The sequence below is a fragment of the Carassius gibelio genome, chromosome A19 (genome assembly GCF_023724105.1).
Source record: "Carassius gibelio isolate Cgi1373 ecotype wild population from Czech Republic chromosome A19, carGib1.2-hapl.c, whole genome shotgun sequence".
Classification (NCBI taxonomy): domain Eukaryota; kingdom Metazoa; phylum Chordata; class Actinopteri; order Cypriniformes; family Cyprinidae; genus Carassius; species Carassius gibelio.
In genome coordinates, this window is record NC_068389.1 from 5,619,604 (window position 1) to 5,644,224 (window position 24,621).

The 24,621-nt window shown below is 38.7% G+C and overlaps 2 protein-coding genes, 1 long non-coding RNA gene and 3 other non-coding genes across 7 annotated transcripts; 4 read left to right on the forward strand and 2 right to left on the reverse strand.

Moving 5' to 3' along the window:
* Positions 1 to 2,538: 2,538 nt before the first annotated feature.
* On the reverse strand, positions 2,539 to 8,399 carry LOC127935814 (ras-related protein Rab-39B-like). Its single transcript, XM_052534005.1, has 2 exons — positions 7,974 to 8,399; positions 2,539 to 6,395 (listed from the first exon to the last, which is right to left on the reverse strand). The coding sequence occupies exons 1-2, from the start codon at positions 8,186 to 8,188 to the stop codon at positions 5,969 to 5,971; spliced, it is 642 nt and encodes a 213-aa protein (XP_052389965.1). The 5' UTR covers positions 8,189 to 8,399; the 3' UTR covers positions 2,539 to 5,968.
* A 3,222-nt stretch (positions 8,400 to 11,621) lies between these two features.
* Positions 11,622 to 14,052, forward strand: LOC127935824 (uncharacterized). Its single transcript, XR_008148171.1, has 6 exons — positions 11,622 to 11,695; positions 12,136 to 12,195; positions 13,237 to 13,315; positions 13,492 to 13,542; positions 13,761 to 13,796; positions 13,974 to 14,052. It is a non-coding gene; the product is annotated as an uncharacterized LOC127935824 (long non-coding RNA).
* LOC127936301 (small nucleolar RNA SNORA16B/SNORA16A family) lies at positions 13,037 to 13,172 on the forward strand. Its single transcript, XR_008148259.1, has one exon. It is a non-coding gene; the product is annotated as a small nucleolar RNA SNORA16B/SNORA16A family (small nucleolar RNA).
* Positions 13,348 to 13,425, forward strand: LOC127936300 (small nucleolar RNA SNORD103/SNORD85). The gene has a single exon (XR_008148258.1). It is a non-coding gene; the product is annotated as a small nucleolar RNA SNORD103/SNORD85 (small nucleolar RNA).
* LOC127936313 (small nucleolar RNA SNORD99) lies at positions 13,836 to 13,907 on the forward strand. Its single transcript, XR_008148269.1, has one exon. It is a non-coding gene; the product is annotated as a small nucleolar RNA SNORD99 (small nucleolar RNA).
* An 854-nt stretch (positions 14,053 to 14,906) lies between the features above and the next one.
* On the reverse strand, positions 14,907 to 24,263 carry LOC127935790 (CTP synthase 1). 2 transcript variants are annotated; one of them, XM_052533968.1, is made up of 19 exons: positions 23,985 to 24,263; positions 23,149 to 23,329; positions 22,372 to 22,542; positions 22,030 to 22,130; positions 21,837 to 21,953; positions 21,673 to 21,756; positions 20,865 to 20,945; positions 20,038 to 20,189; positions 18,792 to 18,924; positions 17,871 to 17,959; positions 17,634 to 17,728; positions 17,486 to 17,548; positions 17,348 to 17,391; positions 17,190 to 17,286; positions 17,042 to 17,097; positions 15,963 to 16,059; positions 15,500 to 15,644; positions 15,246 to 15,341; positions 14,907 to 15,162 (listed from the first exon to the last, which is right to left on the reverse strand). In XM_052533968.1, exons 1-18 carry the CDS (start codon positions 24,117 to 24,119, stop codon positions 15,257 to 15,259), a joined length of 1,926 nt encoding a protein of 641 aa, XP_052389928.1. In that variant the 5' UTR covers positions 24,120 to 24,263; the 3' UTR covers positions 14,907 to 15,162; positions 15,246 to 15,256. The 2 variants fall into 2 exon arrangements, with proteins under 2 accessions (XP_052389928.1, XP_052389929.1); XM_052533969.1 differs by having other exon boundaries at positions 14,907 to 15,341; positions 23,887 to 24,038.
* Between the last annotated feature and the right edge of the window lie 358 nt (positions 24,264 to 24,621).

The following is a 24,621-nucleotide window of genomic DNA, read 5'->3' on the forward strand; positions in this document are numbered from 1 at the left end:
TAAATGTTGACATTAACATCGACTAGGATTAATAAATGCTGTAGAAGGATTATTCTTGCTTAAATCATGTTAACTAAAGTAGTAAACTGACATGAACTAATGGACCATTATTTTAAAGTGTTACCGATTAAAGGGGGAGTGAAATGCTCGTTTTCACTCAATATCCTGTTAATCTTGAGTACCTATAGAGTAGTACTGCATTCTTCATAACTCCAAAAAGTCTTTAGTTTTATTATATTCATAAGAGAAAGATAGTCTGTACCGATTTTTCCCGGAAAAACACGAGCGGCTGGAGGCGTGACGTGTGGCCGGAGCTAAAGAATCACGAGCGCGAGTTGGCTTTTGTGTTGAGAGCGTTTGGAAGCTGTGACATTATCGTGAGGGAAAAACCATCATCCAAAACAAACCATGGCTTACAGTCAGATTCAGCCGTATATTTATGATCCAGAATCAGATCCAGAGGCTGAAACTGAACGAGAGCAGCAGCAGCAACGACTCGCTCCGAGCAGGGCTCGAACCCGGGTCTCCGATGGGAGGGGACGCACTAACAAGGAGGCAGAGATATTTGAAGCAGTTTTACTCACCGCCTGCGGTTCCAGCACACGATCGTAACCCTTTTTCGTTGGGACTGCATCATCCTTAAGAAATAAACGATGTGCAAATCCGGCGTCAAACTGGGCTTTGTTTGTAAAACAAGCATCTTCGAAATGCAGGGAACAAACACAAACACTTGCACAACTCCGTTGATGCTCTGTAAAAATAAACTCCATCCACTGGTCCCTTAATGCTGTTTCTCTTTTGGTAATCTGTGCAGGGTTGTCTTGCCCTGGCAACCAAAAACACACTTCTTTTGTGACATTTCGCTCTCACTCTGATCAGTGAAGTCTGTTGTGCTCTCAGTGCTCTGCTATACGGGAGCGCGCTCTTCCGGCAGAAGTGCACTCAGGACCCATATAAGGAAATTCCGCTCCATCTAACGTCACACAGAGCCATACTCGAAAAAAACTTTCAGAAACTTGTGACAAACCGGAAGGAGTATTTTTGGAACAGAAATACTCCTTCAAACGTACAACTTAATTTTTGAAACTTTGTCCATGTTTAGCATGGGAATCCAACTCTTTAACAGTGTAAAAAACTCAGTATGCATGAAATAGCACCCCCCCCCCCCCCTTTAAGTTTATCATCACTTGATTATAAGGATAACATAGCTTTTCATAAAACTTTAAACTGATTCTATGTATTTTATTTTATTTTTCTTCCTTTTTAGCCAGTTGCAAACAGGACAAGGACAGCCTTGAGGAAAGCTGTTCTCTGCATTTCCAAGAGACAAGACTATACCTCCACAGACTAATGTTGTGTTTGTACTAAACCCAGAGCAGCCCTTAATGAATGGCCAGATTGACCCTGCTCATATTCTAACCTCTCTTTCTCTTTTATAACAATATTATTTAATATAATTCATATAATGACATTATTAAATGTCTCTGTAGTTTTTGTCAAATATTTGGAAGTGGATGCACACACTGGTGGTGTTTGAGGAGATTCATCCTTCTATGTAAAGTGCTTTGAGTGCCCAGAAAAGCGCTATATAAATGTAATGGATTATTAGTTATTAATAATTAAATATAACCAGTTTCATCAGTCGATCACAATACTATAGACTGCATTTAAAATGCTTTGCACTTGAATGTTTAATGCTGATCATGTACTGCTATACTTTTACTATAGCAGTTATACTTTACGCTATACTTTACTTTTGTGTATCTTTACACAAAAACTACATGATAAAAATAACATAGAAATGAAAAACACAGGAACTCATAGTGAGTCCAGCTGCAATATCATGATTAAATCATCGTGATGTTGTTATAATGAATATTAATTTTGATTAATATAAAGTTTTTTGAGGGGAGCATCTCATGTTTTTTTTTTTTTTACATTATTTGACTCATTAATTGAATAAAATAGAAAATCTTGAGGGAAGCGGTGGAGAATGTCTTTATTAGTAAGGTTTTGTCTTCAAAACTAAACCACAGAAAGATAGAACTGAAAACCGAAATAAAATGTGTTACTTGAGCTGAGATTGATTCAGAGGATTCTTTATTATATATATATATATATATATATATATATATATATATATATATATATATATATATATATATATATATATATATATGTGTGTGTGTGTGTGTGTGTGTACATTATATTATACTTATGGATCTCATTAATTAAACACAATTTGAAACTCATGTCCCAATTTTTTGTGTTGTATCATTAGTTGTGTCTTAATTTGTTAAAAAATTTGGGGATGATTTCAGAGACAGTCTGAGGCTATACAGAAGAACAATGCAAATTTGGACACTCCTAAATCACTTGCTGTTATAACGATGTAACCTGAAGAAAGAATCACAGAAGACGTTAAAATGATCAAATGGTACATTTTCACAATGATGAAATCATATTGAACTGCTTATCTTTTAACACAAACACACACACACACACACAACATACTGCAATAGATTATGAGAACACCAATTTTAATTCTAATTTTATTTGAACATAATTAAACTCATATGACATTTACCAAATCACAATGCAAAACAACGAGAGTTTACGAAGCCCAGATCTTGATGTACATCAGCATTGGCTTTAGCATTCATTACAGCTGATTTACCATTGAAAATGTGCAATACATTTCACTCTGCTCATCCACATCAGAGATAAGCCCTTAAAAAGAAACAAAATAAATAAATAATAATAATTATACGACTAGAACGGACAGGGAGTGACTAATGAAAACCCTGCTGTTATAATGAAATGTTATATTCTCTATCTATAATACACAATAAACTTACTTCATTTACACAAGCTATTTGATGTTATCCCCTGCAACCAGTTTTCTTAAAAAAGGGTCACAGAGCTGTTCTCTATTGACCACCAGGGAGCGGTAATATTTGGCACCACCATTTAAACGATTTAGGGGGAATAAACATTTATTTATTTTGTAAGAAAACACACTCATATCTGTGAACTAGTACTGGTGTGAAGCAATGTGCAGTTAAATACGCCATGGGTAAGTATTTCGTTAATGCAGTTACCACAGAAACTTTCAGCATTCAGTGACCATAACACAACAGCAATGTGGTCACAGTCTGTTCACTCCTTTATTTGAGCTTTTACACACTCACACACACTGCTTTATATATTGCAAAGGTTAAAGAAGCTAATTGAATCAACCCATCAGAATTTCAAGTGTCATGTCCAGAAAGCTTCTCATATCAAATTTTAATGTGTGAATTGCATTGGTAAATTTAGCCTTAATCCAACACATTAACATCTCTCTGTAAACTAGTCATCCACAGCTCCCATCTTGGTTAAAATTGCTCACATTTAGCCGATAGATCAGTATTTTGTTCATGGTCTGATTTTCCTTCTGTAATTGTCATGTCTCAATCAAAGCAGTTATGTTACAGCATGAATATCTACGCTTTATTAAGAAAAAAAAACAACAACAGTACAACAGTAAACCCTGTCTCTCATAAGATCTAGTGTTGGATGAGAAGTTGGAGTTATTTTTATTTCTTGGATGGTTTTTCATTTGCACAGTATAGCAATGAAAATGAGGGTGGAAACCTGATTGTCCTACAGCACGTGGATCAAAAGAAGAATCTGCACATCGTGAGGAGAAATATGATCAGCTTTGTTTACTCACAAATTACATAGAAGATAATTACGCAGTTTGGGATAATTTCATACTTGATCTGTAAAAACCTGTATTGATCTGTGGAACTAATTGTATAATTATGATGTTCTTCCGACATAATGTTGACCTGCGGTTAAGCCACACAAACCTATAACTTCCACTGAAGCCTCACCTGATGTTTAAGTATATTGTGCTCTGCTGCTCTTTACAATGCATTTAGTCTTACAGAAATGTATGCACAAACACAAGCAGTAAAGTCAGCCGCACATGATGGATAAGACCTCTTTACAGCGAGCATCACTGAAGTCTTGCTGAGGTGCAGGTGAGATGAGGAGGATCTGATACATCCTCTGTCGCCTTTGGCTTGCTTAGTTGGGGACACGATTTCTGGTAACATTGTTGACTTGACTGCACAGACACTACTGGAAGAGAACTGATCTATGTGATAGCATCACTGAATCAACAAAGAAACAACTGTTTTCTATTGTCCTCTTGCATTATCAGGACACGTTTTCCTGTTTAACACTGTAAAGCTGCTTTGACACAATCTGTATTGCATAAAGTGTCACATGAATAAAGGTGCCTTGAGTTGACTCTGATTACTCGGAGACTACTGGCATCATTTACAGTCAGTGCCTGAGACGCCATCCTGGTGTTAGTGAACTCAACCTACATACAAAAAAAATAACATTTTAGTGGTGCTTGTGGGCGGCTGCCATGAGTAATGCTACTATATGTGGTCATTTTAGCATTTTAGCCATGCCCACTTGCAAGTTTCTATGATATTTTGGTATGTAGATATGGCTATGGTCTCTCTTACACACCAAGAATGAAAAGTACAATCATAACTGTGTAATAGCATCCACACCAATGCACAACAATGATCTGTTTATTATAAGCACACACTGTAGATCTGCCACTTTAAATGCTTGCACATTAGTCAAGTCAGTGTCAATCAACGTCAGTGTCAATGCATTATTATGCTGTCTCAGTTGGCAGATACCTATATTTTAGAACAGAGCAAATGAGATATGTAAACTTTTAAAGAATGCATAATACATGTCAAAATATTACTCAAGCATGTGCAAGTTGGCATTTTATAATAAATTGCATTAATGGTTATTTCTCAGATTATTACAGTATTTTGCCTCTGTGAACATAATAATATATGTTGGATTAGGGCTGTAACAAAAAAAAAAAATGCATTAAGTAGCAATGGATTGCTGAATAATGTGCGAAATCACGTTTGCAGTCCCAGCGATCCATCAGAGACGAGGTTCAGGGTATGTTAACACAACAACGATCTACCACTTAACAGAAGAGTTTTTTTCTTTGCATTTTTGAAAAGTATTGTGGACGGACGAGAAAAGGTTGTAAAACGATCCCTGATGACATGGATCCACAAAGACGACTAAAAATGCTGTTTTATGCATGTCAATGATGACACTTTATAAAGAAACTCATACATGCTCATGTAATATGCATGTACATAACGTCACCATTTTCACAAGTTTGCATTTAATCTTTATAGTTTACACAAACTTTCCAAAAACGTTGAAGTCACTGACATAACGCATAAAAAGTGATCTGATTTTAGTTGAAAATGGTGTCTTGTTCACTTTCTCATATTCTTAAAAACTCCAGAAAATCAAAAAATGAAGTTTTGTGGCTTTCAGTCCATTTCTTTTATGGATATAAATGGCGTTTATGTGCTATGTGTACTCCTAAAAACTTATACAAACATATTTTACAGTATTTTGCTATTGGGAAAATGTACCATTTCATGTTCTCAAATGCCCTTCTCCTAAAACCACCTGCCAATAGGATGAAGCAAATGGATAATTTTATGTGGTCTTTAAATCCATTAACTGTAAATAAGATTGCAATCACTAGATGTTCTCTCTAAATGATAACTGTACCCTGGTTAAACGGAAAGGAACAAGCCAAATAAACAGTATTAGCTCCAGAGGATGTGAAGTGCAACTACACTCTAAAAACATTTATCTGCATGCTATCCACAAGTTTTCTGCAAACTTCACAACATGTGTGTGATCTCCAACAATATGAAGCATGGCCTGTCCATTCAAGCCCAAATATACTACACCTTTGATTGGCTTGTGCCATTAACCTCAGATAGCAACACCAAGGTAAGTGCAGAGGTCCAGGCCTGAGGCAGTGTCCATGATGCGACATGTTAGTGAAAGCCGAGGTGAGCGACGACGACTGATACACAGGTGAGCGTTCGCAGGTGGATCGTGGGAGTCAGCAGTTGCAGCTCTTTTCTCGCTCCGCCTCCTCCTCGGCGGGGTACAGAGCTTTAGGGATGAGGCCGCTCTTGACCCCGTCCCAGCCTTCACGCGTGGAGATCTCGCCCATCTTCATCAGCTCATAGATGTCCCGTGAGAGCAGCTCGAAAGCACGCTCCACGTTGCTGTTGCACTTGGCCGAAGTCTCCACGTAGCGGATGCCGAGTTCGGCCGCCAGCTGCTCCGCCTCGTCCCGCGTCACCTTGCGGTCGCGGTTCAGGTCGCTCTTGTGGCCGATTAGGATGTAGATCATGTGATGAGGCAGGATGTGCTCGCTGACCTCTCGGTGCCATTCCCGTATGTGATCGAAGGTCTTCCTGTTCGTCAGGTCGAAGACTAAGAGGCCGCCCACAGAGTTGCGATAGTAGGAAGTGGTGATGGACCTGACGGGATGAAGAAGAACATATTTTCAATTATATATGCCCCAAATCACACCCAGAGATTCTTGCAGCTGATGTTGAAAGAATATTCTGGGTTCCATACAACTTGGCAGCATTTGTGGCATAATGTTTTGATAACAACAGATATTATTTCAACTCATCCCTTGTTTTCTTAAAAAACAAAAACAAAATCAAGGTTGCAGTGAGGCACTTGCCATAGAAGTAAATGGGACCAATTTTGGGTGGATTTAAAGGGGTCATATGATGTTGCTAAAGAACATTATTCTGTGTATTTGGTGTAATTAAATATGAAACATTATTTTCAACATACTGTATATTATTGTTTCTTCTCTATGCCCCACCTTTCTGAAACGCCTTGCTTTTTACAAAACCCATCGTTCTGAAAAGCGAGGTGTATGCTGATTGGCCAGCTATCCAGTAAGTTGTTGTGATTGGCTGAATACCTCAAGCGTATGATGAAAATGTTACGCCCCTTAATAACATGTCATGCCCGGTACGAACTAGGCATTTATTGCATCCAATGAGGACAAAATTATAGATTAAAGTGATTTATGTCTTTTGAATACTGCCTTTTTACGCATTGTGCTGCATAAACAAAAGCATTTGTGATCAGAGTAACGACAAACAACAAGCGCTTCTCTACACTGAACAAAATTCACATTTGAGTCATCAGTGGCAAATCCTGTACATATGAAAACGTACTTACTGTCTGAGAGTCAGAACAGTAGACATTGTCTACTTAGAGTCTACGCTTCAAGTCCTCCATAAAATATGCTGCACACATGTGACAGCAAAACGGTGTTCAATAGCACTGGCACACATTTAAGCACTGTGTCCATCTATGCTATACATTTTTGTGTCGGAAGTGGTGTGTCGTGTTTGACGAACAGCTCAGAAGCATTGAGCCCATTGGTCTAATCCATAAATTGTCCTTACTGAAATACATTTTAATTATACATGAAATCCTAATAGATCATATTCCTGAAACAACATTTTGAGCAGAGAACTGTGTGTCCATTGTAACTGTGCATACAGGATTCTGTCACAGTGTGATGCGTCTGATCACTCGGAATATAAAAACAAGAAAGGCTTTTCTGCCGGATGCTTTTTAATTGATGAACGGTTCTTTAAAGCAGGTTTGTTTCTGAAGCATCGAAATATAGGGCAAACAGATCAGAGAAAGCAGGATCTGAGCCCAGTGACAAAACTAAACCAAACACATGCTCATCACTGAATCCAAACAGGTGAGGCATGTGATGCTGGAACAAATCAATGAGATGAGCCCCTTTAACTCATTCAGAAACAGCAGAGAGGCCTGTGAACGCCTTCCTGAACGATATTACACGAACCCAGCAGGTAAACGACAGAACAGACATGCACGAAGGATGAAAGACAGGTTACATATACTACAGTAAAAAAATAAACTGATATAAAGGGATAAAAAAAAAAACATAATCTGCACAATATTACTCAACCGATTACATCACAAAATGTGATGAAATCATATGCACACATTCAATATAGTTCCGTGCACGGAGAACATAAGAACACAAGCCTGACCTGAATCTCTCCTGTCCGGCTGTGTCCCATAGCTGTAGCTTGATTTTAACCCCGGGCTCGATGTCTAGAGAGCGGGCGTAGAAGTCCACGCCGACCGTGGGGTCCGCGACGTCGCTGTAGACGCCATCCGTGAACCTCTTGAGCAGAGATGATTTGCCCACCGTCGAGTCCCCCAGTAAAATGATCCTGAACTGGTATTGCCATAAAGCATCCATGGCATGGCGAGTGCAGAGCTCCAGACACAGGTTCAGAGACAAAGCGGTGTTTACACTGAGTGTGTGGAGAGGAGAGGAGAGGAGAGGAGAGGAGAGGAGGACGTGCTGCAGTCATGTGATGCGCTCATTCTCACACCTCGAGATTCGAACTAATGTGTAACTACAACACATGGACTGAATAACCTTCATTCGAGATCGGGAGGAAGCGTTTTGTAGAAGCGTACTGTCGTTAGCTATTGCTGTTCCTGTTATAGGTGATACGAGCAGGCCTACATAATTAAGCGTTTGTGGGTTTATGTAATAATTATAAATATATAGCCTATAAAGAAATAAGAGACAGAAAACAGTGGAATACAAGGATTTAGTTCTATAGTAAACAGTGCGTGAGTAATGCGGGTCCATGACCTTTCGGATTATTGCTCGCATAAACAGCTAAAAAATAAAATAGGTGTTTCACAGTTAATTACATGTATGTTTAATAATAACCAGGGGTGAAGAGTTCATCCTCCAAAAATTTTAGCCTGTAGTTTTCATTAAAACATTAACCCTTGTTTTATTATGATAATTTTCCATGTGGGTGAATCATGTATATATAGTATATATATAGAGAGAGAGAGAGAGAGAGAGAGAGAGAGAGATACACTGACGTAGAAATAATAAAAAAGACAGACAATTTCCCTTTGTGTAACTTTTTATTATTATTATTATTATTATTATTATTATTATTATTATTATTATTATTATTATTTTAATTGACGCACAAGGGTTAAATTGGCATAACAGAAGGTTGCTATGAATGACCCACTACTGGAGACCACCTCGTGCAGCTGGAGTATTTATGGTTTTACGTGTGTTCTTGTGGTGTCTGCGATTATTAGACTGGCATCATGGCTTGGTCCAAGCAGGGTCTGTACTGGATCTGTCCGTGGTGCTGAAAACACGTGTCATATCGACTTCAGCATCATTTAACAAACCTGGGACCCAGAAAATAATAATAATAATAATAATACATTTTATTTATATTGCGCATTTATTTTTTAGTAAATACAAAAAAATAAAAAATAAAACAATATTAAGAATGTAACAAAAGGTAGAATATAATGTACATCCAGTGTTACCAATCAAGACACAAACACCATCTTAAAAACATGGGGTTTTAACCATTTCTTAAAACTTATTAAAGTTGGGGCATTCCTAACAGTTAAGGGAAGTTAAGGCTCTTTCACCCATCGTTATTAGTCTGCAAGAAGGCTGTATAAGGAGAAAAGAGTTGGCGAAGCGGAGAGATCGAGAGGGCATATATAGTGTAATTAAATCACATATATCTGATGGTGCAGTTCCATGAACAGCTTTATATGTTAAACTAAGAGTTTTAAAATCAATACGGGCATGGACCGGAAGCCAATGCAGGTTCCTAAGCACCCCAGAGATATGCTGATGAGAAGGAGTATGTGTAAGAACACGTGCAGCTGAGTTCTGTATGTGTTGCAGTGGCTTAATAGACTTTGCAGGTAGGCCAAGATAAAGTGCATTACAATAATCAACCCTAGAGGTAATAAGGGCATGGATAAGCCTTTCTGCATCGGATAATGAAAGAAAAGGCTTAATCCTGGCAATATTCATTAGATGGAAAAATGCAGATTTTTTAAAATGCTCTTGATATGTGCATCGAGTGTCAGATGAGTATCAAAAATTACACCAAGGATGCAAACTTGAGGTAACGGGGATACTACATTATTGTCAAGGTGTACACTAAAATGTCTACCATTACAGGCAGCTGCAGGGGTACCAACTAAAAGAACCTCTGACTTTGTACCATCCAATATCAGAAAATTGTGGTACATCCATAATTTAAAATCCTCCAGACAGTCAGATAGGGTTGATGATATACATGTGATATTAGTTTTCGTGCTATCTGAGTATCATCAGCATAAAAGTGGAACCCAAAACCATGTTTTCCAATAATCTGCCCTAAAGGAAGCATGTCAATAATAAAAAGTATCGGGCCAAGAACAGACCCCTGAGGAACACCATGAAGTACCTTTCCAACGTTAGACTTATTGTTTTTTAAAACAACAACTGTGTACGATCAGTGAGATAAGATTTAAACCACCAACACTGTACCAGAAATACCACGCCAAGTCTCAAGTCTCTCAATCAATATAAAATGACACTTATGACACAGCACCAATATAGTAAGGGCACCAGAGTCAGCAAAGATGAGGAGATCGTTCATAACTCGGACCAAGGCAGTCTCAGTACTATGTCCTGAGCGAAACCCAGATTGAAAAGTTTCTAAAAGCTCATTCATGAATGAAGTTGAGAATGAGAATGAAGTTGTGACACAACAACACGTTCCAGAACATTCGCCAAAAAAGGAAGATTAAATATAGGCCTGTAGTTCGACAGATCAGACACATCACATCCAGGCTTTTTAAGAACTGGTGTGATGGAAGCAACCTTAATGGCTTGGGGAACAAGTCAGTAAGGGAAGCATTAACAATGTTCAAAATGAGAGGACTGATAGATGGCAGACCCTCTTTGAGAACGTGAGTTGGAATAGGATCCAGAGTACAGGTAGCAGAAGTCATTGTCATTATTAATTTAGAAATGTAATCAATGGTAACCATCTTAAAACTAGAAAACAAAGTTAATGGACAATTTAAGGGCTGAATCTCAGGAGGTGCACCCAGAGAGACAGAAGTAATAAACTTATAATTATTCTAATTTTTTTTCAGCAAAGAATTTCAAAAACCTATTGTACTGCTGCACAGAGGAACAAATGAGTGAATTGGTAGGTTAAAGGAGTTTGTTGATTACTTTAAACCTCTTATTTGGATTTGCAGTACCATCATTAATGACTTGAGAGTAGTATTCAGTTCTTGCTATTTTGAGGGCATCGCTGTACTGAATCAAATGCTCATCGTAAATAAGTTTATGGACAGCCCTGATATGTGATTTTAAAATGGAGTTAATGCGCTTAATGGGGTTATCGTAATCAGCTGACCAGTATTCCACAAATCCAGATCACAGGAAATCTCCCGTTATTAATTCAAGTCAAAATATAATCTGTAGACAGATGGAATTATCAATCGTTACTTCTTTGAGGGTTGAAATTTTTATTTAATGAAGCTAAGGGGTATAATGTCCAGACAACGTGTAAAAGCAAGTCAGGCAGAACACAATTTTAAAAACAACATCATGAGATTTACTTTATGACATCATTTACATGTATTTTTCATTCTAAATGTTTACAAATATTTAAATATTTCAAATTGGGTAGTGGGGCAGTTAAATAAATTAACTGGAGTTGTCAGATATAACCAAATACATATCACAGATGTTAGAGAAATCCCAGAACTACACTCTCACAATGAGAACTACATATCCCTTCAAGCTTTGCGACCCAACCAACTCAGTCGACCAATCAGCGTTAAGCTTCGCTGTATAAAACATCGCGTCACGTTCTCATCTTCCTTCTTCGACCCGCTCTCTCAGAGAATGGAGGTGAGTCTCGTTCAATCCTTAAACATCGAAGACTGTGAGTTTTAATTTAACAACTAGTTCTCGTGGGTAATTTGTTTGGATGTTAATCCACTGGTTCGCCTGTGAATTATTGGCATTTAGCGCATAATATTATGAAGATTGATAGTCATCTGGATGTAGTGTGTAACAAACGTGGCCGTGCGCGAATGAAACGGTCTTTACAGTTTTTATTATAAAACCGACTCCTCTGTAGCCTTTTATAAAGCTTCAGGGTTTTATGAATTAACGCATTATGCAATGTAGAGTGATTTCAGTCATTTTAGCTTTCATTAGTTTTTTGTATATAAAATATCCTGCAAACCGGTTGTGTATCGAAGTCTACAGAATTTGCTGTTGGTTTATTAGCCTCGTTCGAGTTGTGCATCTTCGGCTCATTTCTGTGTTTCTGTGATCTTCTCCAGGTGTTCGTGGACACGAGTCTCGGTTCAGCACGAGGTTGCACCCCAGTCATGACTGCAGAGGTATTGATTCAACTTTAACTATTCCTTTAGACTTTATACTGTGGCAGGTTAGGTGCACACATCTTGAGCCATTTACTGTCATTTCGTCTCGTGCTGACTAATATCAATACAAAGTATTTTAGGATACTGTGGAGTTTAATTTTAATGTAACACCACTTAAAATATTAATTATTTATTTTCTTTAACCGCGTTCTTCAAAAACCGATCAGTTAAACTGGATTACTTTAAAATTACTTTCGTTTATTTTTGGATAACCGAACTTTATTGGATTTGGATGAAATATTAACCTCATTCTACTAAGTTGCATTGAGTTAATCTTCTGTAATAAACTTAAGATGACTGAAAAGTTAATTTAAATGCAACATAACCCAGTTAAGTGGATACTGTTGATTAGTCAGTAAATCCAAATTATGATTTTATTTTAAACGTAAACTTAAGTCCACTCCAACACAGTCAGTGGTGATAATGCACCTTAATGTTGGTGCTTCCCACCATAAAACTGAAGAATAATTCGTTTACAAAACCTTACGGCTTATGCCTAACAACAGAAGTCTTTACCAAGAAAAGATTGTGAAAGTTTCTATCGTTAGATACATTTGAATATTGTTCTTGAACAACATTTATTTAAACCAACCATTTAAACTGGATTACTTTTAATATTTATCTACATTAATTGACTTTAATGTTAACTGAATTCCAAAAAATGGCATAATGTTAAACTCAACATACTCCAGTTATGTTGAGACTGTTGACAAAGTAGATTTTATATATATTTTTTTTTTTTTCTTGAGTGATTGTGTATTTGTTTGTATAAGTTATTGGAGAGCCTGCAGTTGTGGCTCAAGGCCCTGATCGAAGCCGTTCCCGTTCCTCTATAACGGGTTCGGTCAAACAGGAGCCGATAGCAACACTTTTACCGACGGTCGCTGTACAGTTCACCTGTAGCTGTCCCAGCAACATTAAGGAAAAGGACAACTGGAACCTGTTTTCACAGGTGTCCTACTAGAAGTAGCTCTGCCTAACGGTTTCTCCTCCTCGCAGGTCACAAGATGAGTTGAATATGAACCCGTCCGGTCATCGAAACGCTCCCGAGACCGTCCAAGGGAGCCTTCTGTAACAGGTTGGTTTCTGTCTTGGGTTTTCTGTTTTAGTGTTGGCTGTGATGACAAACTTGCCCTCTCTGAGAGAACCGCTCTATTATGACAATCAGATAAACGCTCCTGAGCCGAACCTAACATCTGTTAACGTTGTTCTCTCTGTAGCGTGACTCTAATGCGGTATGTATTTCTCCATCAGACGTTGCAGTGCTGTCGGTGAGGAGACCCCATCGCTGTGGGCGGTGCACTGGTAAGCTCAGCATCTCTCGTGTCCTTCTGCACGTTTCCTGAGAAGCTGTGCTCGTCAGCGTGTACCAGGTTCTCCTACAGCGTGCCAAATCAGTGGGCAGACTTTGACCGGCCAGGCTTCTGGTGTCTGTGTCGGTCACTCGACTGTCCAACACTCAGCACCGCTCTTACATGAGGACTTTATTTGTGTGCCCTGTATTAATCCTGGGTGTCCTACAGGTGCTGATGTCCCGTGTGACCGCTGGAGCAGCGCAGGTATGATACTCTCTCCACTCTCAATAAAATATAGTGACTCCTGATCAAGGATGACAGATTTGTGATGGTGACTGCTGGATGAAACTTGCGGATATGGGACTGAGATCAGTGCTGGTCAGTTTTAGGCTGTCTGTGTGCGGTCTGTTGTGGCTTATGGTCTTTTTCTTTATTCTCTAGGATTTCGGAGGTTCTTGCCCAGTACGTGGAAGCTGGAGTCGTGCAAATCAAACCCAATAAAGTGTGAACTGATCTAAAATTTCTGACTTGTGTTGGTGTATTCCTTAAAGATAACTTGTTATATGCTTGACACGGAGTTTTTTTTTTTTTGTGTGTGTTCGGTACCGATACCAGTGAAAATCCACGGTTCTTGGTACTAATTATCGGTACCAAAGCAAAACCTTTATTCTAATAAAAGGTTATCACAATACAACCAATACCATTCTTTACTGATTTACAGTTATGTTAACTTTTTTCTAAATTACGAAAAACAGTAAACCAGTTTCAACCAAATTAAATTTTTAATGAAACTTAAATTTTAAACATGGGGTTTTGTATTGCACAGTAGTAGCAGTATCCACACACATTCTAAATGGTTATTTCTAGCACAATGCCTTTATATAAAAATAAACATTTTGATGGCCTACTTTTATTTTGACACTGGTTTTACTCGGAAGAAACGGTAAAATGCTTGTGACGTAACTCAGAACAGTTCTGGTGACGTTTGTCCACATTGGACATTCATTCACACCGAACATGCAGGATTCAGATTTCAACCAACTTTTGCTGCATAACATTTAAAGAATGGTCCGTACGGAGATTTGATTAATGCTAACTTTGACAAATTCTGTGACTGTCCATATTAAAATGTAAGTTTTATTTTCATGACTGGATTTTGAGATTCCGTCAGCGTCTTCTGCTTCGCGGAGATCATATCGCTGTATGCGTCAAGAACGGGGTGTGGATGGGTCCTCGGTACCACCGGTACTTTAAAGAAACCTTCTTCCGTCACATTTTAATTTTTTGGTACCGATGTACCGGGTCTTTTGTACATAAAAGCATTAAATGCTTATGTCTACAGAGATTTCTGAATGAACCCTTGTTGCTACAAACCATTTGTAACTCTTTATTGACATAATGCAAAATTGTCAACTTGAGATAAAATAGATTTAAGATAAAAATTTGCATGAATACAAGTCTTGACAAGAAAACCCCATTGAGCAGTTGACCCAGAACATTGTACACCTACAATGATATACAAGCGAAAAGGAGTATAAATAAATGAAGCTGCAGTCAAATTTATTTTTCACTGAAGCTGGACCACTTTAAAACTGCATTTCAATAGTGCATCCTTTTTAGCAAGCAGGCCCTGAAAAGAAATGAGAATCCGAATAAAATAAACTACAGCTCTTCTGTAAATCATACTGTATACAGTCACGTGCTGCACTATACCATTAGCAGATTTATTCCTGAGCAAGCGAGCATAGTTTCAAGTCCGTGATCTCCAAGTCCGGAGAACTGCTGCCGCTCCGGTCACTGTATGTTTCTCTGTCAACAGAAAAACACTTTCATTCAGTGTCATGCAAAATGATCCACATGTTGAAGAGATTGTCTGATGTCTGTATTTTTCAGAAACAGCAAAGCTTGTTTATTGTGACGAATCTCTTGAAATCATTGGCTGAGAGAAATGTTACATCAGTCCATACCGTGGTGAAAGCCGACAGCCTTTCTGAAGGTAACCTGGAAGCCTCCCCGCAGCTGCTAACAACAGCCCAAAGTACGGCGGGGACGGCTTTATGGGTCTGGAGGTGAATTCTGGGTGATACTGGACGCCAACAAAATACGGGTGATCTGCAACAATAAAACAAAACTGATCGTCAAATTTCTGCAAAGCATATTTTTCTTGATTTCAATCAACACTGAAAAGACTTCACTACTGTCCTCTGTCGAGAGCTGCATCATTATTCTGCTCAATCTGCTTTGATAGCTGTATAAATCACTATATAAATAAAGGTGATATGACTTCACAAATCTCTCTCAAAACAGGCCGTTTTACAGTATTCTTCTGCACAAAATGACTGGTTGTTACAATGTTAATAAGAGTCGAGACGATGCTCATCTCGGCACATATAAATGTTTCAGAGTGGTGAATGAAAGCATCTGGTGTACCGTCCAGCTCGATGACCTCCATTCTCTCGCCCTCCACGTCCTGACCCACAAAACGAAAGCCCTTCTCCTCAAAATGCTGCTTCAGCTCAGGGTTCACCTGCTCACACACAACCAATAATACTGCTTTCATCCATGATAGCACACCTAAGAATAATACAAATACTCTACCAGATTTGTTTACATGGACTCATTTCCATCGCTTGCTCGCTTACATGTGCAATACATGTATTCAGAACAAAACTTCACCGAGTATAATTGCTGTTTTAGCCAAGATGCATCTAAAAAGAGCTTGTTTTTGATCATATATATTTAATACATATTATTGCTTAAAGGTTCATGAAACCCCGGCCTGGGTTTTCTGAGATGAGGAGTGGTTATATTATAATAAAAACCCCTTCCTATGTCAGAAGGCGAGAGAAATCTGATCAGCTCATTTTCTCTCATTGTTGCAGAAAAATGCTTAAAATAACCAAACTTGCTCGGTTCTTCTTTTTCACATTTTCTAAGTTGGAAGATACCCCGGACAGTCAATTATAGCATTTAAACACAGAAAAAGTCAGCTTTTCATCCGATGAGCGCTTTAAATTTTTCCTGTAGATCAGATCATTTCAGGTTAACGCTGAAGTTCATTCGGATAGAGTTCGATCAGATCAACTGAGGGGTTTCCATAAAGGCTATTTGGTCCAATTGAGCCATTAATTCAGTTATAAACACATCATCTGAGTTCAAGTAAGCACTGCTATTCATAAAGAGGTGTCTGTTCAACTATAGCAAGCCAAAAGCCTCACGGGAGCAGAGGACCCTTCTGAGAGAAGATAGAAACCATCAGATCATTGACTGAAACTTACAGTCTTCACTGATTCTCAGAAACAGCTTATTCAGAAGAATAATGTTCACGAAAGATAAGGAGGGACTGGGATCTTAGATTGAGAATGACATGCTCTTTGGGAAAATAGTCAAATAAAAATGAATCTAAAATACAGATGTATTCTTTTAGACCATGACAAATTAAGCATTAATATTGAATATATCTCGCAGCTCTATTTGACCATTACATGGACGATTTGAGGATGCTGTACCTCAAAGCGATGCCGGTGTCTTTCCTCGACATAATCTACATCTCCGTAAAGTTTCCCTGTGAGAGAGAAATCAAACATTTCATACATTTGAGTAATTCCAGTTCTCCGCTGCGTATAGTTTTGTAATATTTCAGTGAAATGCACGAACTGAGTATGCTGTTTTTGGTTTTGAAAATGGTTCTCCGTTTCCCCAGCCGCATCGTTCCTCCCATCTGCCCTGGATTGTGCTCCGGCATGTCGATCACCTGCGAGACGACCCATCAGACATCTGCTCCAAAACACACTTGAGCTAAACCCCATACTCACCACAGGATGTTTCGTTTCTGGGTCAAACTCAGTGGAGTTGGCATCTAGGAACAACAAGAGTCACACTTGTGCTCAACACTGCTTGCACTACGCACACAGTACGCCATTTATTCATTTATTTCTAAAGAAAGATTTTACCTTTCCAATCCAACATGTTTCTAGCAAATTCACACACAGCGAGCTGCATCCCCAAACACACACCTGAAAGACGAATGGCACATATATGTGTTTAATTCACAGACGGAGCAGGACATTTCAGATTGAATGAATTTTAAGCATGTCCTACCCAGGAAGGGCTTCTTCTGTTTCCTGGCCCAGCTGATGGCTTGAATCTTGCCCTCCGTCCCTCGTACCCCAAATCCTCCAGGTACTAAAATACCACTGACGACAACGAGAGACCGCAGCTGTTAGCAAAACTACATCGCGTCCTCAATAAGAGAACACCATTAAGATTCTATTGAGCAGAATAGATTTGCATGAAATCAGCCGTGTCGAATTAAACGGGGCGCAGGTCACTACTCACTTGGCACTGCAGAGTTTCTGCCAGGCTTCGTGGTACCTCACTGGCTCCTCCTGTAGCGTACTGGCCTCCAAATCTGCAGAGTCAACATACTAGAGAAAAAAAAAAGGAAATGACTGATATAAGTGCATAATGAAAATGTAATGATAAACTATTCTTTAAAAGTAGAATTAGATCATTAGACCACAGCTTATATCATGTTCATTGATGAGTTAAAGCTGATGTTTGCAGTTAAATATTTAAATAACGTTGGCTAAACTGACCATTAAATGGTGTTAATACACACCTGCCAGCCAATCAGAGTAGAGTATGGTATAAATCAGCTAGATCGATCTCATTTAGCCGTGTTAAAGGGTTAGATCACCAAAAAAAATGAAAAGTAGCCCTTAAATTACTCACCCTCAAGTCATCATGACTTTCAGACGAATCCTGAAATACTAGTCGGAGGTATATTAAAAATGGTCTTCGATCTTTCAAGCTGTTTCATGGCACTAAGCAGGTGTTGCATGCATCAGTCCAAAAGAAGTGAAATAAAAACCATTTAAACCACTATTTAAAAATAAAAAATAACAACGTTAGAATCTCACACGACTCCAGGGGGTGAACAAAGGCCTTCTGCAGTGAACGCAAGCTAGATTAAAGTGATTATTACACTTTGAATATGGATCTTTTTATTACAAAAATGAATGCATTTGCTACAGAAGTCCTTTGTTCACCCCTTGTTGATTTCTATTTCACTTCTTTTGGACTGAAGGAATGCAACACCAGTTGAGTGAAACAGCTTGAAAGATCAAAGACGATTTCTAATATAACTCCAACTGTCTGCAAGAAGCAAGTCACAACACTTAGGATGACTTGAGGGTGAGTAATTTATGGGCTAATTTTCATTTTTGGGTGGAGTAACCCTTTAAAGGTTTCACTCACCTTAACCTCTAGTTTGTGGCTGATGGCGAGAGCGGAGTGCTCCAGGGCTTTGATCACGGAGGCATACGAGTCTGAAAACTTGGTGTATTTCCCCACCAGAGCAATGGAGCACTGCTCCAACAGCCTGTCTGACCTACAGTTCAAACACAACATGAAACAAATCACAAAAGACCTGGATCATCTTGCTTCTACATCATCTATGAGAGCACAGTATCAATGTACGCACTGATCCTGAAACCGTTTCTACGTTTTAATTAGAGATACACTGATTTTTTGAGGCTGATTATAACAAATACTTATTGTCCGCTTCCGATATTTGTCACTTCCTCTCTCATTTGAAATTTTGGCATCAAAATAGACAGTATTTTGATCATGTTTTAAATCAGCAAAGTTCAAAAACATCTGCATTAAATTATACTAGCAGTTTTATTGCTGCATCATCAAATAATTTCTAACAAACATACGTATTAAACAAAGATACGTATTAAACAAACACTGCTTTATAGGGAGGTTTAACCGTTTTCAGGTACAGAAATAAAGAAACAAATGTAAAAACACTTCACTATATAGATTAAATACATATTAATCATTTATTGTAACAGACTCTATTATGATTAATCTTCTGATTTGTTTTTATATACATTTTAATCTTATTTGTAAGTTTAAATATGTGAGAGATCTCCTTTACTAAGGCGGGATTGTGACGGGTTTTCTAGTCTATGGAGATATATGGCTAATGAAAACACACAGCTCTTCAGATTTAAAGTTTGTTCGTTTATTGAGCACCCCTTGAAGATCTGTATTTGTTTACTGTTAGTTGTTATAAGTGCTTTGTGTAACTCGATGTGTGTTGATGATAATGAAACAGAGAGAGTTAAATGTGCAGTTCAGTGGAGTGAAAAAGGACTCAAACTTAATAAAATCTCAGTATTAATTCAGTTTTGGTCATCATTCAGATGAAGTCAGCTACACTTATGAAAGTTACAGAAGTTATTTAGTTGAGAATAGTGTGTGATCTTTTGTTATTTGATTAGCATTAAAGTGCAGACAGCAGCGCTAGGATTGTGCAACAGTTATTATAAAGGTCAGTGACATCACACAGTTAATTAATAAACCATTGGTTTGTAATATCGGCCCTTTCCCTTATATAGCTGATATACCAATGGTTGTAAATTGAGGAAAAATCGGCCGATAAATATCGGTGGCTGATACATCGGTGCATCCCTAGTTTTAAGTGTGTACTTGCCTGTCTGACATCTCTTTCCACTTCGCCAGCATTTTCCTGGGTCTGGTTTCAATGGGCAGGTTCAGCCTGCGACAGAAGTATCCCACAACACCCTGCTTTTCTAAGAGCAGCGGCACTCTGTAGATGGACGACACGTCATGTACACAGATCACCTGTAGAGAAGACCAACGGTTCATTTAACATGGATAATTACTGACTATTTTTATAACCTTTTAAAAAAGAAAAAGAAAAAAAGAGCAGTAGAAAAAAGGTTTAAATTTAACCACTGTAATTTACCCAATTTATTAAAACAATGCAATGAGCCAAAATGATGCACGGTGTTAAATTGTTTATTCAATGCAACGTCTATAACAATATGCATAATGTCTAAAGTTAGGCATATAAATCAAATATGATTTTGTAAATTGCATAAACAATTATGAACACAACAGTATCATGTATTTATTAGTGGTCGACCGATATTGTTTTTATGAAAGCCATTGCCGATATATCGGTCGACCACTAGTATTTCAGCATAGCTACAAATAGCCAAAGCGCTGATCATCACACGATTGCATTTAAAAACATACGAGACGCAGAGGAATGAAATAAAAAATTATCCATACTTGTTTTCTAAAATTTGAACGTCTTTTAACTTTACATGGCTTTCTATTCATCTCAGAAGATGTGTGCTGTGTGCTTGTCACATGAAACACACCTTTAAATGAAATGAGCAGGAAACTATAGTGTGCAATACTTAAGTTTTTTTCTATGATTATCGATGAAGGTGTACCGTTGATAAATACTGATATGTTTTAATCGCACAGGCCTGTGTGATCCAGACTGACCTGTTCAGGTTCCACATGACAGAACATGGATATCTTCTCTTTCACCGAGTTATCAAGCGGAGTGGAGCAACGACACATAATCTGCAAGAGAAAGAGCAAAGGGAGACTCAGATCTCTGATCGCAGGAACCAACAGCACATTAAATATGATCCACTAATGTTTGACTATCACAAAGTACCACTATTCGGCGTCTTCATTTTGAATCATATTTATATCTGTCTACCATTTGAAACCTTATAAACTTGCCTTGAAAAGCTGTGCCTTGTGTATTATTATTAAAAGTCTATTATTTCCATAAAACAAATATGACTTGGTTTTATTTGTGATTGAGTCTTTTATTTAGGTGTTGCATGAGTATCTATGTTTTAAACAACGATATATAACAGGGTAAGTGGCATTTACATAAGCTAAATATCTGTCACTTCTAACTGCACAGAACTCCTATTCTTTGACACACACACAAAAACACGAATGTGAAAATATTTACATTTTACATTTAGCAGACGCTTTTATCTAAAGCGACTTACAGTGCATTCAGGCTATCATTTTGTACCTAACATGTGCTCCATGGGAATCGAACCCACAACCTTGCGCTGCTAATGCAATGCTCTACCAATTGAGCTACAGGAACACAATACGCATTGAATGTTACAAAAATGCTGCTTTGATAGCTTTAGATGTGCTGGAAGCATCCATTTAGAAGCTGAATTTCTCCGAAAGGGCTGACACAGTTACTAAAACACCTCAAAGCCCATCCTGAATATATTCCTGAGCAATCACATGCAGAGCTCCTCAGTGCTGGACTCACCAGGTCAGGAGACAGTCCCAGTCCTCTGAGCTCCCTCACACTGTTCTGCGTGGGTTTGGTCTTCTGCTCTCCTGTAGCGCTGGGCTGGACATCACGGGCGAGACAGTATGTCAAACGTGTGGTATAACGCCCTATAATGCACTGACGGGGAATATAATCCTCACCTGTGGAACCAGACTGACGTGAATATTGCAGAAGTTCTCTCTCTTCACTTTAAACTGGAACTGCCTGAAGGCTTCGATGAAGGGCATGCTCTCTATATCTCCGACCGTACCGCCCAGCTGCAAACACATCCAAACCTCAGAAACCCTTTCAAACACGCCTGCTATCAAGCGAAGGGTCCCGCTCCCGTCTCACCTCGATGACGCAGACCTGGGGCTCAACGCCGTCGTCGTCCACGGGAACTTTAGCTTGACGCATCACCCAGTCCTGAATCGCATCAGTTATGTGCGGCACCACTGGAACAAACAACATACAATGAGACACAGACACCAACTTCTCTTTCAAACACACCATGACGTATCCATTTAAAAGACACGAGTAATTGGATCATTTTACGGTAGCATTTTCAAAATATATGATGTTTTCTCCTGTGTCTGTGTAGGTTTAGAAATGATTTACCTTACAAGTCTAATTAAATGGTGCTCCCAGATAAACATTACAAAGAACCCAAAACTCACAGCACAAGATGTTTCTCACCCTGTACGGTTTTGCCCAGGTAATCTCCCCTGCGCTCTTTGTTGATGACAGACTGGTAGATCTTCCCGGTGGTCAGGTTGTTGTCTTTGGTGAGCCTGATGTCCAGAAAACGCTCATAGTTGCCCAGATCCAAATCCACCTCTCCCCCGTCATCCAGAACAAACACCTCACCTACACAAAACACATCACATTCAGATAATACTAGTAGTATAATATTTATTGCTTTACTTTAAATTTATCAAAAGTGATGATAAAAGACATTTATATAACCTGAAAAAAAATTATACTTAACCGTTTTCAACAACAATGTTTTATGAGCAACAAATCAGAATATTATGCTGATTTCTGAAGATCATGTGACACCGAACACTGGAGAATTGAGGCTGAAAATACAGCTTTATATCATATAAATAAATTACATTTGATTAGATATTCACATAGACAACAGTCTTCTTAAATAGTAAAAATATTTTGCAATATGACTGCTTTTATTGTATTCTGGATCAAATTAATGCAGGCTGGGGAGCAGAAGAGACTCCTTTAAAAAACATTTAAAATCTTTTGACCTGACTACGTATTTACCAGATAATTTCCTAGTTTGTTCAAATGATAATAGTGATGCTTGCATCTTTTGTGGCAAGTAATAATTATTTGGTGCCCAATTAAGATGTGTACATTTACAATGTGTAACCCGTTTATTTGATTCCCACGTCAGTGTAAGGCTTCACACGAGCAGTGGCTGGATCTTGTGATCCATGGCGAGGGCTGTGAGGTCACCGTGCTCATATGGAGAGAAGGTCCCTGCGTCGATGTTGATGTACGGGTCGATCTTGATGGCTGTGACGTGCAGGCCGCAGGACTTGAGGATGGTTCCCACGCTGCTGGCTATAATGCCTTTCCCGATGCCTGAGATCACGCCGCCGGTCACCAGAATATACTTCATACTGCCAATCACACGCTGCACAAACCAAAACACAGGGGTGCTCTTATATGACAGCTCATTAAATACAAGTTGGGGGAACATTGTTTTGTATTGTTGTTGGTTTTTTTTTTTTTTGTTAAAAAGCTGATTTTGTCATCATTTAACAAGTGCAATCTCACTTGGCCAAACTCAGTCTCATGAGAAAACAACCATTATCAATCTCCTGAAGGGATGAGAAAGTCTTCTAATTATCTGTGTGTTTCTCTATTAACACAACTCTGTCCTCACCACCTCTATCACAGAGTCAGAGGTTTACAGCAAAACACACAGCAGATGAACAAATACAGCTATTTCCTAAAGTTTTAAAGCGTGATCACACATTTACAGCTGATCATTTCCAATATCTTTGGCGAAATGTCAATCACAACCAGTTTCCGTCAAAATGCTCCTTCAGCCATCACTTCCAAAAACATAAACAGCTGATCAATTACTATAAGAAAGCTTTCGATCATTTGGTTTATTTGATGTGCTAACAACAGCAGCATACGTTTATTACACCTCTACAGAGGTTTCCATGCCAAATATTATCATACCTTCGCTTTCTGTATAACTTGGTATTCTAGAGTGTGTTGTTGTGTCTAGTTTCCACGTCCTTCACAAGCACGCTTCCCGCTAACAAAGATCAACTTACCGGGAGATCTGATATATCTGATGACAGATTCGGATATTTAGTGTAAAATGCTCGACTGGCCCGATGCGACAGATGTTGAACGATCTCTACAGCACAAAAGCAGCTTTTGTAAAGCGAGAATAAACGCGCGCACATCACACTGGCGCTCGCGCTCGCCGCAAATCTACACGTGCAGCTCGAGCTCAGAGCAGCGGAACACACGCACGCGGACAGCCGGAGGACGCGCGCTTCTTCTTCTTCTGTTGATTTTATGGCGGGTTGCGAACCAAACTTGGAAAGGTGTATACCGCCACCTACTGTGATGGAAAGGAAAGAGAACGAACTCGGACCTATTTCCTATGACAGGGCTATTCAATTACAAAATCAGTTGGGCCAGATTTTCAAACCAAGAAGGTTAGCTGGGCCAGTTATTTCAGCGGCGAAGCAACTTGTAAAGACACATTTTAAAACAAGCACAAACAAATTTTATTGAATACATGTAATGTTTGTTCATTGTTTCTCTTTTAACTTTGGTCAGTTTGCACATCAAAACGTGCATCAAAATACTTTAAAAGTTAGGTAGCCCCTAATTTTTCCACTTACAAAAGAAAAAAAAAAACTGACCTAGGCACCTACCTAGGCAACATATCTCACCTAT

Excerpts from the sequence above, each read along its gene's own strand:
- LOC127935814 (XM_052534005.1), bottom strand. The coding sequence starts at position 8,188 with ATGGATGCTTTATGGCAATACCAGTTCAGGATCATTTTACTGGGGGAC. Across the intron at positions 6,396-7,973 it reads GCCGGACAGGAGAGATTCAG|GTCCATCACCACTTCCTACT; the intron begins GTCAGGCTTGTG and ends TCATCCCGTCAG.
- LOC127935790 (XM_052533968.1), bottom strand. The coding sequence starts at position 24,119 with ATGTGCGCGCGTTTATTCTCGCTTTACAAAAGCTGCTTTTGTGCTGTA. Across the intron at positions 21,757-21,836 it reads ACGTCAGTCTGGTTCCACAG|CCCAGCGCTACAGGAGAGCA; the intron begins GTGAGGATTATA and ends CGTGATGTCCAG. Across the intron at positions 17,287-17,347 it reads CAGAAACGAAACATCCTGTG|GTGATCGACATGCCGGAGCA; the intron begins GTGAGTATGGGG and ends GTCGTCTCGCAG.